Source organism: Macrobrachium nipponense, chromosome 25 (assembly GCF_015104395.2).
Source record: "Macrobrachium nipponense isolate FS-2020 chromosome 25, ASM1510439v2, whole genome shotgun sequence".
In the NCBI taxonomy this organism is placed as follows: domain Eukaryota; kingdom Metazoa; phylum Arthropoda; class Malacostraca; order Decapoda; family Palaemonidae; genus Macrobrachium; species Macrobrachium nipponense.
Genome location: NC_087214.1, coordinates 63,020,129 through 63,037,504, shown reverse-complemented (window position 1 = coordinate 63,037,504; position 17,376 = coordinate 63,020,129). Strand labels below are relative to the sequence as shown.

At 43.2% G+C, this 17,376-nt stretch overlaps 1 protein-coding gene across 7 annotated transcripts in view; it reads right to left on the bottom strand.

Annotated features, from left to right (window-relative positions):
• The window catches only part of LOC135199452 (uncharacterized), a 107,984-nt gene that overhangs the window by 44,778 nt on the left and 45,830 nt on the right, over positions 1 to 17,376 (bottom strand). For 5 of the 7 annotated variants that reach the window (XM_064227515.1, XM_064227508.1, XM_064227514.1 and 2 more), the window contains 4 exons: positions 6,885 to 7,071; positions 6,416 to 6,532; positions 5,318 to 5,388; positions 3,893 to 3,931 (listed from right to left, as the gene is read on the bottom strand). In XM_064227515.1, coding sequence (XP_064083585.1) covers positions 3,893 to 3,931; positions 5,318 to 5,388; positions 6,416 to 6,532; positions 6,885 to 7,071 — 414 coding nt within the window. The remainder of the gene's footprint in view (positions 1 to 3,892; positions 3,932 to 5,317; positions 5,389 to 6,415; positions 6,533 to 6,884; positions 7,072 to 17,376) is intronic. The other 2 variants (XM_064227510.1, XM_064227511.1) reach the window with 1 other exon arrangement.

The window sequence follows — 17,376 nt, the reverse complement described above, 5'->3', positions numbered from 1 at the left end:
TCCGATAGATACCTTTGAGTAAATGGTCGAACTCTGACGAAGTCCACCACACTTTGGCTGAATGTAAAGCATGCCTACGGGAGCTGTCCACTATGTTGGAAAAGTCTCCCTGGGAGGAGGCAGGAACTCCCAGGCCAAGACTTTCCCCCGTAGCGTACCAAACACCAGACTTAGAAGCCAACTTGGCCGGAGGAAACGCAAAAGAAGTCTTCCCCGACTCTCTCTTCTCCTTCAACCACTCATTCACACGTTGAAGGGCTTTCTTGGCTGAAATAGACAAGGTCATTTTCAAAAAAGACGATTTCTTGGTTGTCTTCGTCTTCGAAAATTGAGACAAAGGCGATGGCGGGCCTGAAGGTTGAAAATCTCCTTCAAACAAAGAAAGGAGGCACTCTGTAAGTCTCTTGTAGTCCGAGGAAGGAGCTTCCACATTCTTGTCCTCTTCCGCACTCTCCACAAATTCTTCCTCCTGCAAAGAAATATCTTGAAAACCAAGATCCTGATGACTCTCCAAAGCAGGATCCTTATGCAGAGCCTGCTTAGAGAGCGAATGCGGAGCTGTCTCCTTGTAAAACTCCTCTCTTCCTTGTCGAGAAAAAGTTACCACATGCTGCCGCCTGCGTCCTGCGTCCTCCTGAACGTATGCGTCCACCATGCGTCCATCACTCTTCCTCTTGCGTCCTGCACTGCTTCGTCCTTCTTAAGGGATGCACTGCGTCTTGGCTTGCGCTGCATGTCCTGCGTCCTCTTGGAGGACTTAACCGGGAGAGACGAGTCCTTACGTCTAACCGAAGGTTGTTCGGGCTTCTCCCATGATTGGACAATCACTCCTAATCTCTCCTGCATGTCCCGCAGAACTTCCTTCGTCTCCGCTTCCTTACGAGACTCCTGATGATGAGGAGATCGAGGACGCACCGGGCTAACACGGAGAGGCGAGCGATCCTGCGGTCTACGCAGTGGAGTTCCTCTAATCGGAGAAACACCTCTCACCGCACCGCTAGTTACTTCCAACGGACGAGAAATCCTCTTCCTTTTGATAGGGATAGCTTCTTCATCCTCCGATGAAAAAATCTCAGGGCTACTCCACCCTTCTTGATCAACAGCCCTTTCATCCTGTGATGAGGACGGAAAGTATGACCTCTTGAGAGGCCGCGATACTTCCGCAAAACGCCTACTCCTTCCTGACGCCGAACTATCCGATGAATAACTACACTTCCCAGTATCGCCTTTTCCATGGCGTACTGGTGCAGCCTGGGACGCAACAGGACTGCCTGAAGGGACGACTGAACGCGAGTAAACCCCTCTCGCCTCCCTTCAACTGTCGACATGCCTTCTCCCTTGGGTCTGGGAGCTTGACAGAGGTCTAGGTCTAGGAGCACGAGAGGGACGATCAGGCGCCCCCTCCACAACACTGTCACTAAACACTTCCACTTTGTCCGTTAACCGTTTAATCTGATCTCCCATGGACGCAAGGGCAGCGAACACTTTCACAATTTGTGGATCAGTAGTATCCTCAGATACAGCAACGGGCGCAGGAGAAACCTGAGGGGAAGGTGCTACATCTACATGTGAATGAGCTGGAGAAGACACATGCAAAGATTCATTCATAGGCTTACTCGAAGACCCCGATCTCTCACTCCTAGAGACAGATCTTCTCACCCGATCTTTTTCCAATCTCTCAACATACTTCATAAGAGCCTTCCACTCTTTCTCATTCAGACACTGACATTCATTGCACCTATTGTCCCACGTACATACAAACTCCCGACACTTCTTACAAATAGTATGTGGATCTACCGATGATTTCGGCAGTCTCACCTTACACCCTTCTTTCACACAAACTCTAAACATACTTCCTGAATCAGACATACTAAACCAAAATCTAAACCAAATGCGATTGCCACGCTAACTTCGTGAATACGATACCAATATCCAAAAAGTCAGTCAACGAGCAGGAAATTCTATCAGAGAACCAACAACAATGTTGCCGGTTCGGCTGGCAGAGAAAATCTGAGGAAAACGGGAATAGTTCCAAGTACCAGCGCCACGGGAACGGGGTGGCCATCACCTGAACTACCAGTGTACTAGCGGTTGCCGCGAGTTTTGAAATTCTGCCAGTGCGTCAAGAGGATAAGCTATATATATACCTGCCAGGTAAGTGCCATGCATAAAAATGCAGATTTACCCCATGTAAATCCACCTAATTAACAAAATCAAAATTTTCAGAAAGCCAATTCTAAAGTAGTGCAAACCATTAACTTACCAGAGTCTATTACTCTGACGTCTTAAATGATAGAACATCCAGAACTGAATGTGAGAAAAGCATACGTGTGATTTCTGGCAGGTGACGACCACCTTGGAAATTGAGGCAAAAGTTACTAAACCTGCCTTCATCACGTTTTCTTTATTTTCAAATAAAAACACACCTGCATCTAAATGAAAGGGATAGAAGCATCAAAGATGTGCTCGTTCTGATTATGCAGACTTGGATGAGTCTACATATGAAATAAAAAATAATTGCCTTAATAAGCATCCTAGCGGGAGGAATGATATTAAGACTTTCCTTGGAATATACAGACTTATTCGCATAAGCACAATATGTCAGAAACCTTTGTAGTTGCTGTCATAGCAGATGACTAACAAGTGACCTCAATAACCTTTTATCTTGAGGAGAGTGAAAGCAATGCTTTCCTAGGTACAGGGACACAAGGAGGTGAGATTTACTTTTTACCTCATTTCATTATGACAATGTTGGTGGTGATAAAAAAAGGGGGTCATATGACCAGGGGTGGGAGGCCAGAGGACTTGGGGACTGTCCAGACAATAAACCACTGTCATGTCTTGGTTTACATGTGACAAACAAAAGAGTGACCGACTGGTTGTTGAATAACAACAAGGGCAGACACCACAGAAGCAGAAGTGTTCGATACAAGTGCAGAAATTACAAGATGTGAATTCCCCTTTGAGATAACAGGTTTGAAGAGGATGTCTTGAATAAATCAAACTCCGTATCTGCTAAGGGAAGAGTGAATTGAAAAAAGGAAGGACTCAGAAATAACATACAACTCAAAAATTACAGAAAAAATACACTGGTGTTAATTATGAGAAATGGGGGGGGACAAAAAATGTATTATAAATGAAGAAGCAAAGGTATTTGGAAAGAGATAAAGAATTTATTTCACTTGAAACATCAAGCAAAAGTGACCAAGAAACGTCAGGAATTTTGGGGATACAACTGGAAGGGCAGCCTTTACCTACCTATGAACAAAGGTGGTTTGTATCTTGTAGCTTGCCCTTTGAGTTACTGCAGTAATAGGCTCTAGTAAGTCTGATTTGGTGTTACGCACAAACATGAAGCTTGTAAATTTTAATGTGCCCAGAGTTTTTTGTTAGATTTATCATTTAGGCTGAGCAATATGACCTTAAAACACAGATAATTTTCTTTGACCAACTTTACAAATTGCATGTGTCTTCTTCAATGTTATGTAGAAAACAATCATTTTTAACTACAAATCATTGCTTCACAATTGACAGTACAGGTAAGTTAATGAAGGGTTTAGGTTAGCTCCTATGTAAGATGTCACATGGTGAGCAATGATTTGCATTTTGTATGAACACGAAGTCCTTCAACAGCCTAGTATTCATACAAAATCACAAAACTTATAAAATTTGTTCAAACTGATTTTTATCATCATCCTTATAACTGAAAAGGTTTATATCAACAGAAGCTGCTAGGGGATGCTGTGCTATGAAGCAGGACACTGAACTCAAAAGAACTACAGTCTATCGTAATTGCATTCTTGTTCGCTCTAAGAACACAGACTGTGGGTTCCTACACCAAACTGGTTAAAGTGTAAAAGGGTTTTAGAAGACATCTTCAAAGGGGTAATACCTGAGGCTACCAGGCTAGAAGTCCAGGGCAGCTCGAAAGCTACAAACCCAAAACATTGAAAAAGAAGAAGAAGAATATATTATTATCATTATGTTAGATCATACTGAATGTCTGGCTTCTGGGTGAAAATCTTGAAACTAAACTAAACTACATGGGAAAATATCTTCACAAAATGTTTCTAGCTAAAAAATCATGTTCGTTCAAAAGAACACAATTAAAATTCATACCCAGAGCCATTTAATCATCTCACTGAAGAAATCAATAACAAAAACTAAAGGATATAACATATCATGACCTCGTACATGCCAACCTCTGAGCTATTCTTTACATGAAACATTAATGGGCATTTTATCCAAAGGAGTACCATGGCATACATCTGAGGGGTAGCGAATCTGTCAACAGCTTGACTTCTCAAAAGCCCGCAATATAACTGATCAGGTGATATCCCAGCAACCATTACACAGATTTGCAATTGATTACTAGACTATATTGTTATTTTAGTATCCTATGGAGTCTATATAGGTCGCCTAATAAAAATTAGTACAGCAAACTAACACGCAAGAGCTGTCCCCTTTGATATTATTTGATAATTTCTTTACCTAAACTAAACTTGACAGTTTCCCAAATTTCAGAAGTTTAAAAAGATGTTAATTACAAGGAACCAAGAACCAGCCCGAGAATAGCCTTTATTAGGCTCAAAGGTCTGGATAAACTAATCCTTTATAATAATAAATAACAACAAACTAAGATAATGATACAGCAGATTCTAACCTATCTGTAATATGCCAGGATGCGACCTTGGTTGTATTGAACTAAATTTGAGCTTTCAAGGTGAAAACTCAACTCTCATACTTCTAGAAAAAGCTTTAAAACTACTAGAAAATCAATTCCATTACCACTCTTCAAAAAGGGTCCTCTATATACAGCTATTTAAATAAATACACAAGGTCTTCTACAGGAAAAACCAGAGGAGAACTCTCCAAGGCATTTTCAGTGAGGTTGACATGTATAAATACAATTGCTGCAAGCATTACGGGAATAGATGAAGCTCTTTTTTTCTCACAAATTAAGAGGCAAGAAGCACAATTACTGTACCACAACCATTCAAAAATTATCATGCTAATTATCCTCAAAGATTATATTATAATGCCACACTTAGCCACAAGATAAATCATAAGTTCAATATTGTAATCAATGCAGGTGATGATCTTACCCCTATGTTCTCTATACCAAAAGAAGTAACGTGACTTGATAAAGACTCTTAGAAGGTGAAATCTTTACACACACATTAAGTTGAATAAAAAAAGAAGTGACTCATTAAAGTGTAGTCATAAATGCAAGAAAAACATTCACCATGTACACTTATTGATAAACTCGAGTAGTATAACTAAGTCTAAAATGCACATTTTCAGACACAGTACGTACCAAAGAGTGGGACGGCCATATTTAAAAAGTCGGAACATATGGAGAGAACGCGGCCCCCTTGTAGCAGGTATCTGTTGGTGAGGAATTTCTCAGGGTCAGTCCAGACATCCCCAAACACGATAAGCTTGGTGACATGAACATAATACAGGCAGTCCCTGGCTTACGACAGGTGCAGCTTACGACGTTCTGAGGTTACGATGCTTTTCAATTATATTCAACAGAAATTATTTCCAGGTTTACGGCTCATGTTCCGGGGTTATGGCGCTTACGACACCAATCTGGCAGAAGATATATGACTCCAAAGATGAAAAATAATCAATATTTTAAGGTTTTTTTTTGAAGAAAAATGCAATAAAAATGCAGTTTACATAGTTTATAATACACCCTAAGCATTAAAAGTAAGGTTTTCTTAGGATTTTTGACGCTTTTCCAGCTTATGATGCATCTCAAGAACAGAACCCAGGTCGTAAGCCGGGGACTGCCTGTACAACGTAAATATGAAGGGTACTAAAACTCTGAAATGACACTGCAATCTAGTTTACATCTGTGAGATCTGGCAACTCCTGCGCATACGAGGTGGGAGCTGGTCAGTGACCACACACAGCACTCCGTGACATAATATTTATAATTGTCAAACTCCCATCATCTTAAAACACTGACTGGCAGTTTTTTCCCCACCAGCAACAAGCTGATTTCCTAGAGCACCTACAGCATTCCTCTACTGATTACTTTGGGGTTAGGCTATCCTCTTTTCTCTTAATATTCCTAAATTTTAAGATTATTTGTATCTTTCCTGGATATACTACAAACTGGAGACAGATATTAGAGTATAGTAACAAGGTGGTTAATCAGTGGCAAGTAGGTGATTGGCAGAATACAACCCACTCACCTGCCGATATCTAGTTCATATGTTAGGCTGATTTGTAACTTGTCGATAAAAAAATCTAATAATCTCCATTTTCCAACAAATGTAAGCTACTTCATTTGCACCTTCGAAGCTTAAATAACCTAACAAAAAATATGTCAAATGAAAATTACAACTGACGTGCAATAAACCCGTAATGGTTGCTTCTTCCTTGTTATTCTTCTCAACTTTACCTGATAAAGGCTGTGGAAATATGAGCTGGGACATCACCGCAAACAACCAGTAGTGTGGTGCTTCCTAACCAGGGAGACTTGAAAGCCATTTCATCCGTGAGTTGATACATAATATACCTGGGACAGGGAACAGGTACAAAGGATTAAATCACACTTTTGAAAAGGTCAGAACAACAATTAGTTCTTTGGTGAACAATAAATGTCACTTCATCCCAAACCCTATAAGATAACTATAAAGCATTTTCTATCAGATGGGACAAGTTAAATTTTTTATGAGATATTATTTCCACACAAATTCATCAATCATTCATATAGAGCCTGGATCACTGCCCATGATGTTAACAGACATGGAAATTCGAAATGCTGACAAACGAAGAAGGAGCAAAGATTATGGAATTATCACATCAAAGGAATCTGATTAATCGAGAATGAGGGGCAGTATGCATACTGCCTTAAATATGGGTCTTACCTGTCCTGATTTAGACAATTTTTGAGTGTTTCTTTGATAGCAACATAATAATCTGTCTTATTGGCTGCATAAACAAGAACATTTGGAGGTTTTTCCGTTTCATTATCCAAATTCTTCCGGCAAGGTCCTTCTTCTTCTACTCGCATCAACTGAGAACCTGGGGTACCGTCTGGTGGTGATGGTCCTCCTAAAATTAAATAATTTCATACAAATACCTTAATAAATTCACATTCCTTAAAATATTTAGCATAATCTTGGTACAGGCCACTTGCAACATAAGAGGGGAATACATAAGTTCATTAGTGTATGTGACAGACATTCTTATGAAAACAGTAGTACAGATATTATGGTTTGTTATGGAAATATTGCCATATGCAGGTGCCAGATTATTTACTTATCAATAAATATTTCCTTTCAAAGATGTTATACTTGAAATAAATTAAATTAGAGTTGAGTATATTTATTTAACGTATCAAAAGATAATTATTTTGTAAAGTAAGGAAAATATATAACAACAGGTCCATGAATTCTAATTTTATTCTCAACTACGGCTTCGTGGCAGCAATAGCATAAGCATTTGGAAGTTGGGTTTACTGCCACTCAAGTCATGACCCAATGTACCGTACTGTACTGGGGTATCGTCAGTTTGCACCCACAGCCAATAAATAAATACATTAAGCCTGTCAACATTCTTTAATAGCAAAGTGTGATTCAACTAATTTTGTTCTTTGATCAATAAAATGATATTGTTATAATACAATAAAGTTTCATACATACTTACCTGGCAGATATATACGATTAATGGCCCACCCAGCCTCCCCGCAGGAGACAGGTGGAAGAGAGAAAATATGATAGAAAACGGGAATGGTTCCTAGTCCTGCCGCCCAGGGCAGGCCGGTAGATCACCTGACCTACCTGTAGCGAGTGGCGCGAAATTTGAATTTCTGTCGGGGACGACGGAGTCTTAGCTAAGTATATATCTGCCAGGTAAGTATGTATGAAACTTTATTGTATTATAACAATATCATTTTCATACAATGAACTTACCTGTCAGATATATACTTAGCTGATTGGCACCCATTGGTGGAGGGTAAGAGACAGCTAAAATGGAATAGACAGGTAAACAACATATGTTGTAGGTATAAAAGAAAAAACCTTGGTTCCTACCTGATAGGTGGTAGACTTCGTGGCTGTTGCCCGGTAGTCTGCATCACCTCAAGACTTTAGCGAGATATGTGATCTATGGCTAAGAGTTCTTGTGGGTCTGTCGATGGGTATATGAACCGCTTATTCGGCAGAGCCTGAAAGGACTTTGTCAATGGGTACTGGACCACTTCTATGACAGCACACCTTATGAAGGAGCACACAACCAATCCCGACCACCTGATCCTAACCACCATGTTAGTATAAAGAATTGTTCTGAGTTATCCCCGAACTCATTACAAACAACCCATAACTCGAAACTAATACGCATTCATACAAAAATTCCAAAAAATTTTTTTAAAATACTCCTCCAAAAGATATCACAATAGTTCCTTACTGAACAACAGTGACTGGCCGCCAGTGCAGCACCGAGCCCTCTTTGTCAGCAGAAATCTTGAACATATCTAGTAGAAGGTATGTACAAAGTTAAGGATTGGTGTTTGCTCCCGTACCCAGTATCGTATCCGCCGATACGAAAGGCCCCAGAGAAAAACATTTCTCGTAGGTCACGCGAACGTCTTTAAGATAGTGAGATGCAAAAACCGAATTGCACCTCCAATATGTCGTATCAAGTATTTTCTTTAGCGACATATTCTTCTGAAAAGAGAGAGACGTCGCCACTGCTCTGACTTCATGAGCTTTTCCTCTTAAGAGTGGAAAAGAGTTGTCAGGACAGAATTTGTGAGCATCTGTAATGACGCTCCTTATGAAGAAAACTAGTGCAATCTTTGACATGATTCTTGTGGGATCCTTAATCGAACACCAAAGACCTTGCCTAGAGCCTCCCATTTGTTTCTTTCTTTGTAAGTAGAACTTCAAGGCTCTTACCGGGCAAAGAGACCTTTCTGTTTCTCTACCCACAAGACTCGATAAGCCTTTGATCTCGAATCTCTTGGGCCAGGGATTCGAGGGGTTTTCGTTTTTCGCTAGAAAAAGTGTTCTAAACGAGCAGAAGGCCGAGTCTCTGTTGAAGCCTACTTCATCTTCAAGGGTGTGAAGTTCACCAATTCTTTTGGCTGTCGCCAAAGATAAGAGAAACAAACATTTCCTCGTTAAATCCCTAAACGAAGCTAAATGAGGAGGCTCGAATCTTTCAGACGAAAGGAACTTGAGAACTACATCCAGGTTCCAGCTGGGAGGAGTTAGTTCCTTAGATTTCGTTGTTTCAAACGATCTAATCAGGTCGTGCAGATCTTTATTATCAGCAAGCTCTAGGTCTCTGTTTCTGAAGACTGCCGAAAGCATGCTCCTGTATCCTTTTATAGTCGATACAGACAAGTGAGAGTCCTCTCTCAGGAACAAAAGGAAATCAGCGATTTCGGTGATAGAGGTACTGGAGGAGGACAACTTCTTAGACTTACACCACCTTCTAAAAACCTCCCACTTAGACTGATAGACTCGTCTAGTGGAGGCTCTGCGGGCTCTAGCGATAGCGCTTGCAGCTTTGCGAGAAAACCCCCTCGCTCTGACAAGTCTTTCGATAGTCGAAAGGCAGTCAGAGCGAGAGCGGGGAGGTTTTGATGAAACCTCTCGAAGTGTGGCTGTCTGAGAAGATCCATCCTTCTTGGAAGGGATCTGGGGAAGTCTACTGACCACTCCAGCACCTCTGCAAACCAATCCTGTGCTGGCCAAAAAGGGGCTATCAGGGTCATTCTTGTTCCATTGGACGCTACAAACTTTCTCAACACTTGCCCCAGGATTTTGAAAGGGGGGAAAGCGTACACGTCTACATGAGACCAGTCTAGCAGGAAGGCGTCTACCACGAGAGCTCTTGGGTCTTCCACCACTGAGCAAAAGACTTCCAGCCTTTTGGAAAGGAATGTGGCGAACAGGTCTACATGAGGAGTGCCCCAAAGATCCCAAAGACTCTGACACACCTCTGAATGAAGGGTCCACTCTGTGTGAAGGACCTGGCTTCTCCTGCTGAGTCTGTCCGCCCTGACGTTTCTCGTACCCTGAACAAATCTTGTCAGGAGGGAGATGTTCCTCTGGGAGGTCCAAAGTAGCAGATCTCTTGCTATTTCGTACAGGAACAAGGAGTGTGTTCCTACCTGTTTCCGAATGTAGGAAAAGGGCGGTAGTGTTGTCCACATTCACTTGGACCACACTGTTGGTCACAAAAGGTTCGAAGAACTTTAGAGCCAAGTGTACTGCCAGAAGTTCTTTGCAATTTATGTGCCAGGACACCTGTGCTGCCTTCCAGGTGCCTGACACTTCTCTCGGTCCTAGTGTTGCTCCCCAACCCTTCTCCGATGCGTCTGAATATAACACTCGGCTTGGGTTCGGAACTTCCAGAGAAATTCCCTTGTTCTCTTTTAGAGGGGGACAACCACCATTGCAGGTGTGGTTTCATCTCCATTGGAAGGAGAAAACTGTCGGAGAGAAGTCCCATCTTCCAATTCCAAGATCTCCTTAGGAAAAACTGAAGAGGACGAAGATGAAGTCTTCCTAGAGGAAAGAACTGTTCGAGCGAGGAAAGGGTCCCTAGAAGGCTTAACCATTCCCTCGCCGAAGTTCGTTCTTTCCCTAAGAAGAGAGAGACTTTTTCCAAGCCTCTCACGATTCTCTCTTGCGAAGGAAATACTCGAAAACCCCGAGAATCCATCTGAATCCCCAGATAGACTAAGTTCTGTCTGGGGATCAGCTGTGACTTCTCGAGGTTCACGAGTAGTCCCAACGACTTTATCAGGTCTAGGGTCAAAGAAAGGTCCTCCAAACACTGTCTCTCTGTTCTGGCCCTGATGAGCCAATCGTCCAGATATAGAGAGATGTTGACGCCTTTGAGGTGAAGAAACCTCGCCACATTCTTCATCAGGTTTGTGAAGACCTGAGGAGCTGTGGACAAGCCGAAACACAAGGCCCTGAACTGAAAGATCCTTCCCCCCGTCATGAAACGGAGGTACTTCTTCGAAGAAGGGTGAATCGGGACATGAAAATAAGCGTCCTGGAGATCCAGCGACACCATCCAATCTCCTTTAGAACAAACTTGTTCAGAGCGCTGACGTCTAGTACTGGTCTCCAGCCCCCCGAGGCTTTCGCAACCAGAAAAAGACTATTGTAAAACCCCGGAGAGTTTTGCTCCAGTACTAATTCTATAGCTCGTTTGTCCCACATTTGATCCACCATCAGACGAAGAGTATCCTTCAGTACAGGGTCCCTGTATCTGGCTGACAGTTCCCGCGGAATAGTCGTTAGGGGAGGACTGTCCTGGAAGGGGATAAGATATCCCTTCCTGATTATAGACATCGAAGAGGCGTCCGAGTTTATGAATGTCCAGGCGTCTGCAAATCACCGAAGCCTGGCACCCACTGGTGTTTGGAGGTTGGCTGTCTCACTTCCCTTTCTTAAAGGGACGGGAAGAAGTTCTACCTCTCCTCTCAGGACCTCTCCTTTTTGAGGGAGCTCTGGAGGGAGGGCCTCCTCGAAAGGGCTGAACAGTAGAAGTAGGTCCTTTCTTGTCAACCGCAACAAGGGGTCTCTTCTTCCTTGCAGTCTGAAGGAGAAGATCTTGTGTCGCCTTCTCAGTCAGTGAGTGAGAAATGTCCTTCACTAACTGAGAAGGAAACAAGAAGTCTGACATGGGAGCGAAAACCAGGGCTGCTCTCTGTGAGGGTGAAACCGCCTTGGTTAAGAAGGCACTAAAAATACTCCTCTTCTTAAGGAGTACCGCTCCAAAGAGGGAGGAGACTTCTCCCGATCCGTCTTGTACTGCCTTGTCAATACATGACAGTATACTAAGAATGACTTCGGGGTCTAGACCTTCGGAGTCATGAGCCTTCTTAGACATCACCCCAAGGGACCAGTCTAAGAAATTAAAAACTTCCAAAATATGGAAGAGGCCCTTGAGGAGATGATCAGTCTCAGAAATCGCCAAGTCACAGCTCCAGTTCATTCAAAGCGTGTCTACGCGATGAATCAACCAAGGTTGAAAAGTCCGCTTCCGCCGATGCTGGGAGAGAAAGGCCCATGTTCTCCCCAGTTCGGTACCACACGCCTCTTTTTCCAGAAAGTCTGGCTGGAGGCATACAGAAGGTGGTTCTGACCAGATCCTTCTTTGATAACATCCACTTGTCAAGCGACTGTAGAGCTCTTTTCATCGAGATAGTCGGTCTCATCTTCAAAACCGACGAAGACTTAGGTACGATTGCACTCGAAAACAGAGATCGAGGCGAAGGAGGAGCAGCAGGAGTCAAGGAATCTCCATACTCTTGCAAAAGAAGGTCTGTCAAAACTCTATAGTTAGAGAAGCCTTCTCTACCGTTAGCCTCGTCTTCCGAATCTACGTCCACACCGTGCGGAGAATCGGCTTGAAATACGAGAGGATCTTCACCAAGTTCTCTCTCTACTGGCGACAAACTCCTACTAGGAGAGGGACTCATCGAGTGAACAGATTCTCTCTCAAGTCTACTAGATGTTTCGCGTCTGCTTGACTTCTCACGCCTGGCAAGCTCTTCGCGCTTGGCTGGAGCTTGTTGCTTGGCTGGCGTCTCGCGCCTGGCTGACGCCTCGCGCTTGTCTGGCGCCTCGCGCTTGGCTGACTCCTCGCGCCTGGCTGACGCCTCGCGCTTGTCTGGCGCCTCGCGCTTGGCTGACTCCTCGCACCTGGCTGGCGCCTCGCGCTTGGCTGACTCCTCGCGCCTGGCTGGCGCCTCGCGCCTGAGAGTATCCTTGTCTAGAGCAACTCGCTCGGAAAGCTCCTGACGCCTGAAAGAATCTTCGCGCCTGGAATACGTCTCGCGCTTGTAAGGCTCTTCATGCCTGGAGGACGCTTCACGTCTGGCAGGCGAAAGAAGACGAGACTTCTTAATAGGAAGTCTAGCGTCCTTCTTGCGAGGGGGATCCCTCGAAAGAACTCCAACTAAAGAGGCTAACTGTTCCTGCACAGCTAACAATATCCTCTTGGAAGCCACACCAGCGTCCTCTTCAATAGAAGAAGCAGGAGACCTCGAAGGTGTGCGATCCTCAACTACCGATCGAGGAGGCGTCGAGACCATCTTAGACTTCTTGATAGAAGAGGGGGCTTCCTCCGAGAAGCGCTCCGGGCTCGAGTCAAACGCGGGCTCTTTCCAGTGCCTTTTCAATGGCCTAGAAAGATCCGAGTCCTTCCACCCTCGTTTAGGTGAAGGAGAACCGGACGACGAGAAACAATCTTGTAGGACGCTTCTATTAAAGCGGTCCTGAGCAGTCTGTAGCGAAACAGAACCTGCTGAAGGGACGCCTGACCGTTGGGGATTCCCCACAACCTCCGTACGGCTTTCGACTTTCCTTCTCCTCTGGGTATGTGAGTTTGGAAGAGGTCTAGGCCTGGGAGCATCGCAGGGACGGTCAGACGCCCCCTCCACAACACTGGGAACACTCACTTCACTAAGTAAATCACTATCACTTCCCTTACCTTGCATGGCCGCCATTTTTGTCTTCATCTTACGAAGAGTAGCCTTCAGAAGCCGAATCCGAATGCAAAGCCTGTGAGGGTTCAGATACAGAGGGAGAATCAAAATCATTAATTACAGGAGAGTTAGACTCAGAAAAAGGCTCAATAGGCCTTGTACTCACACCCTTTTGTGCAGCCCGTCTAATTCTATCCCTCTCTAACTTCTTCAAGTAAGAAGTTAGAGTCTTCCATTCATTAGCATTCAACTTTTCACACTCAATACAGGTGTTAGCTAAAGAACAGTCAAACCCCCTACACTTACGACATACAGTGTGAGGATCAACCGAAGCCTTCGGTATCCTCACCTTGCAGCCTACATTCACACACACTCTCACACTAACACTTGAATCAGACATTCTATCAGAAAAATCAAAAGCAAGTCCAAATCCAGTCCACGGTAGCGAATGCCAAAACAACGATCCAGTACGTCACCAAGAAATCCAATAAAGATGATCAAAAAGTCTTGAAAAGCGAATTCCAGTCAGGAGGTAGTAACAACAATGTTGATACCACCAGCGACAGAGAAAAATATGATAGAAAACGGGAATGGTTCCTAGTCCTGCCGCCCAGGGCAGGCCGGTAGATCACCTGACCTACCTGTAGCGAGTGGCGCGAAATTTGAATTTCTGTCGGGGACGACGGAGTCTTAGCTAAGTATATATCTGACAGGTAAGTTCATTGTATGAAAATGCTTTGCATGCCACATTTAGTAGGCCTAAATTTAACTTCTGATTTTGACACCTGATTAGCCTAGGTCTATTTTCAGCAGCATACTTTCTCGGATACATAATGTGAATTAATATTTAAATTCCCAATAACTATATTAAACTGCTTAATTTTATTATTCCTTACTCCCTATATTCTTTTTTATTGGCCATATTCTAATTTTTTCTAATCGTTTTCATTATTGCTTAACATGATTTACTCAGACCTAGCTGTCTCATGTAAAAAAGTAATCATGAGAAATCAAACGAATACAATTTAGTCTTATTTTTTTATCTAATTCCTTACATATCATCCTGTTTCATCCGGAAATGTTGGAAAGCTGCGTGAGTCAAAGCTGAAGAATAAATTAAGAAAGGCTTACTTTCATAAAACTTTCTTGGGTTAATCTTTCTGTAGTTATTCATTTCTTCTAAATAGAAATAATTAAAATGTGTTTCACAAGTATGCCTAGACCTACTGCCATAAGCATATGATAAGTATCTGAAAGGATACAAAATATGAAAGGTGACTTCCTCGTTTAAGTCTATTTCAGATATTTTTACAACAAAAACCTACTGCTGTAATCAGGGGTTGTTCTTTGACAGCCGCAACAATCATACGGTGTAACACGAGTTTATGCAAATATTTTGGGGAATGAAAGAGAAAGTAATTTTGAGCATAAATATGTTATTGTTATAATACAATTAAGTTTGTTCATACTTACCTGGCAGATATATATATAGCTGTATTCTCCGAAGTCCGACAGAATTTCAAAATTCGCGGCACACGCAGTGGGCGGCCAGGTGGTAGTACCCATTGCCGCCGCTGGGAGGCGGATATCAGGAACTATTCCCATTTTCTATTCATATTTTATCAGTGCCACTGTCTCCTGAGGGGAGGTGGGTGGGCACTTTAATTATATATATATGCCAGGTAAGTATGAACAAACTTAATTGTATTATAACAATAACATTTTGTTCATGAAACTTACCTGACAGATATATATATAGCTGAATCCCACCTTCGGATGGTGGGAAGAGACAGAATAGGATTTTTGGGAAACTAAATTAAGTAGATGATATACATCTTGGTTCCTCACCTGTTAGCATAGCCGACTTCATGATTACTATCACCAAAGTCTGCTTCTGCGTTACTAGTGTTGCCGGCGAGGTAGAGACCTGTAATGCTGGTGCGCTCTAGATGATCTGTCAACGGGGGCGTGACCACAATGTGACTAGACCATATGACCATACTTCTGAGGGCAACGAAGCTAAAACCACCACCTGACCTAACCTATCAAAGTTAGTTCCATAACTTCTAGGCTAAAGAAAAGGAACGAGCCTCAAGCGACCAACCCTTCAAAGTTAAAAGCACACCTATCCCTTTTCTATAGGATAGGATTCGTGTTGCTTCCTGCCCCCAACAATATATCTACGGATATGTATGGTCCTAGCGACTTACAGATCTCAAATGTCGTCTTCACATCCCGTCGGGAGTGTGAAGCGAACACAGAGTTGCTTCGCTAAAGCGTGGCACTCAGGATGTTACTGAGTGTCATGCTCTGTTGAAATGCTTCCGAGGCCGCGCCCTCACCTCTTGAGCATTCATATTAAGAAAAAATCTCAAATCTTTATGCAAACATAATGAATGAGACTTCTTAAAAGAACTCCTTGACTATAATGCCAGGGTGTTCTTGGACATGAACCAGTCTGGTCTTTTACGGAACACCGCAGATTGTCCGTTGACCTCGACTTTCTATAGTTTTATCAAGATAAAACTTGAGAGACCCGACAGGGCACATGACTCTCTAATGCCCTTGCCCAATAATTTGTGCCATACCCTTGGTCTCCAAGCCTTCGGGTCAAGGGTTAGATAGGTTTTCGTTCTTATCAAGAACGGAAGGCTTAGAGGACAGACCGCATTATGTCCTTTAAAGCTAAAACCTCTGATGATGGCTAAAACCTCACTAACCCTCTTTGCCGTGGCTAGAGCGGTTAGAATGTTAGCCTTTCTGGTCACGTGTATTAAGTTCGCAGAAAGGATAGGTTCGAAATGCTTTTGGCATCAGAAACTCAGACTACGTCTAAGTTCCATGCCGGAACCTGCGATCCAGAGAATTTCAAGATCTCCCCAGACCTCAAAGATCGTGAAGCTTTGTTGTTTGACAGAACCGAATCTCTGAGCCTAGAGGCCGTCAACAACATATTTGCATATTCTACAATAGTTAGGACTTCTAGCTTATCTCATACTTCATACGGAAAGATAGAACCATAAAGAAATTCACAGAGGTCGAGGTGGAGGAACAGTCATTTCCCTTCACTATTATAGAAAACACAAGATATGACGAATTGCTTCAAGAACCCTTTGTGTTTTGTGTTTGTATGGTGTTTTGACGTTGGATGGAACCATTGGTTATTCAGCAACGAGACCAACGGCTTCCGAACCACATCGAGAGTGAACTTCTATCACCAGAAATACGCATCTCTGATCGCTCTATGGAATGCCAGAGAATCGAACTCGCGGCCACCTAGGTGGCAGGCAAAGACCATACCAACCACGCCACTGAGGCGCTCCTCCAGAAACGGCCCCCTCCGATTGAACACTGAAAATAGGCAGCACTGCTTTGCCTTGGCCAAGAGACTGCCATTAATCTTGAAGATCTTATCGCTTCTCTATAGTCTGAACGCCTTCAGACTCAGAGAGGAGAGATATTAGATACTTCACTAAGTGACGATGTTAGATTACCCCAATTCTCCCGGGAAGGGTCTGGTTTGGGACACTTTCTCTGAATTACCTGACCTCTGTGAATCCAACCTCTTAGAGGCCAACATGTGGCGACTAAAGCTAATCCTCTAGGATCATGAATAAGGGAACAACTTAAGAGGAAGCTCCTTCGTCTTCAATATTACGAAAAACTTAACGAAAGGACGCCCTCAGTCTCTCCTCAACTTTCGACATACTTCTAAGTGAGGATTACTCAGACGTCAGTAGTTGTTGCCTTCGATCGAGTAGACCCGCACGGACGTGCACTAGTTTAACGAACCTCTTGAGGATCGTTACGTTCCGTGCCCAAGCCCATAACCAACTCTCTCTTCTTGAGCTATGAGAGAGCTGAGAAATTATCCGAGATGATTTGGGCCACTCGATCCAAAC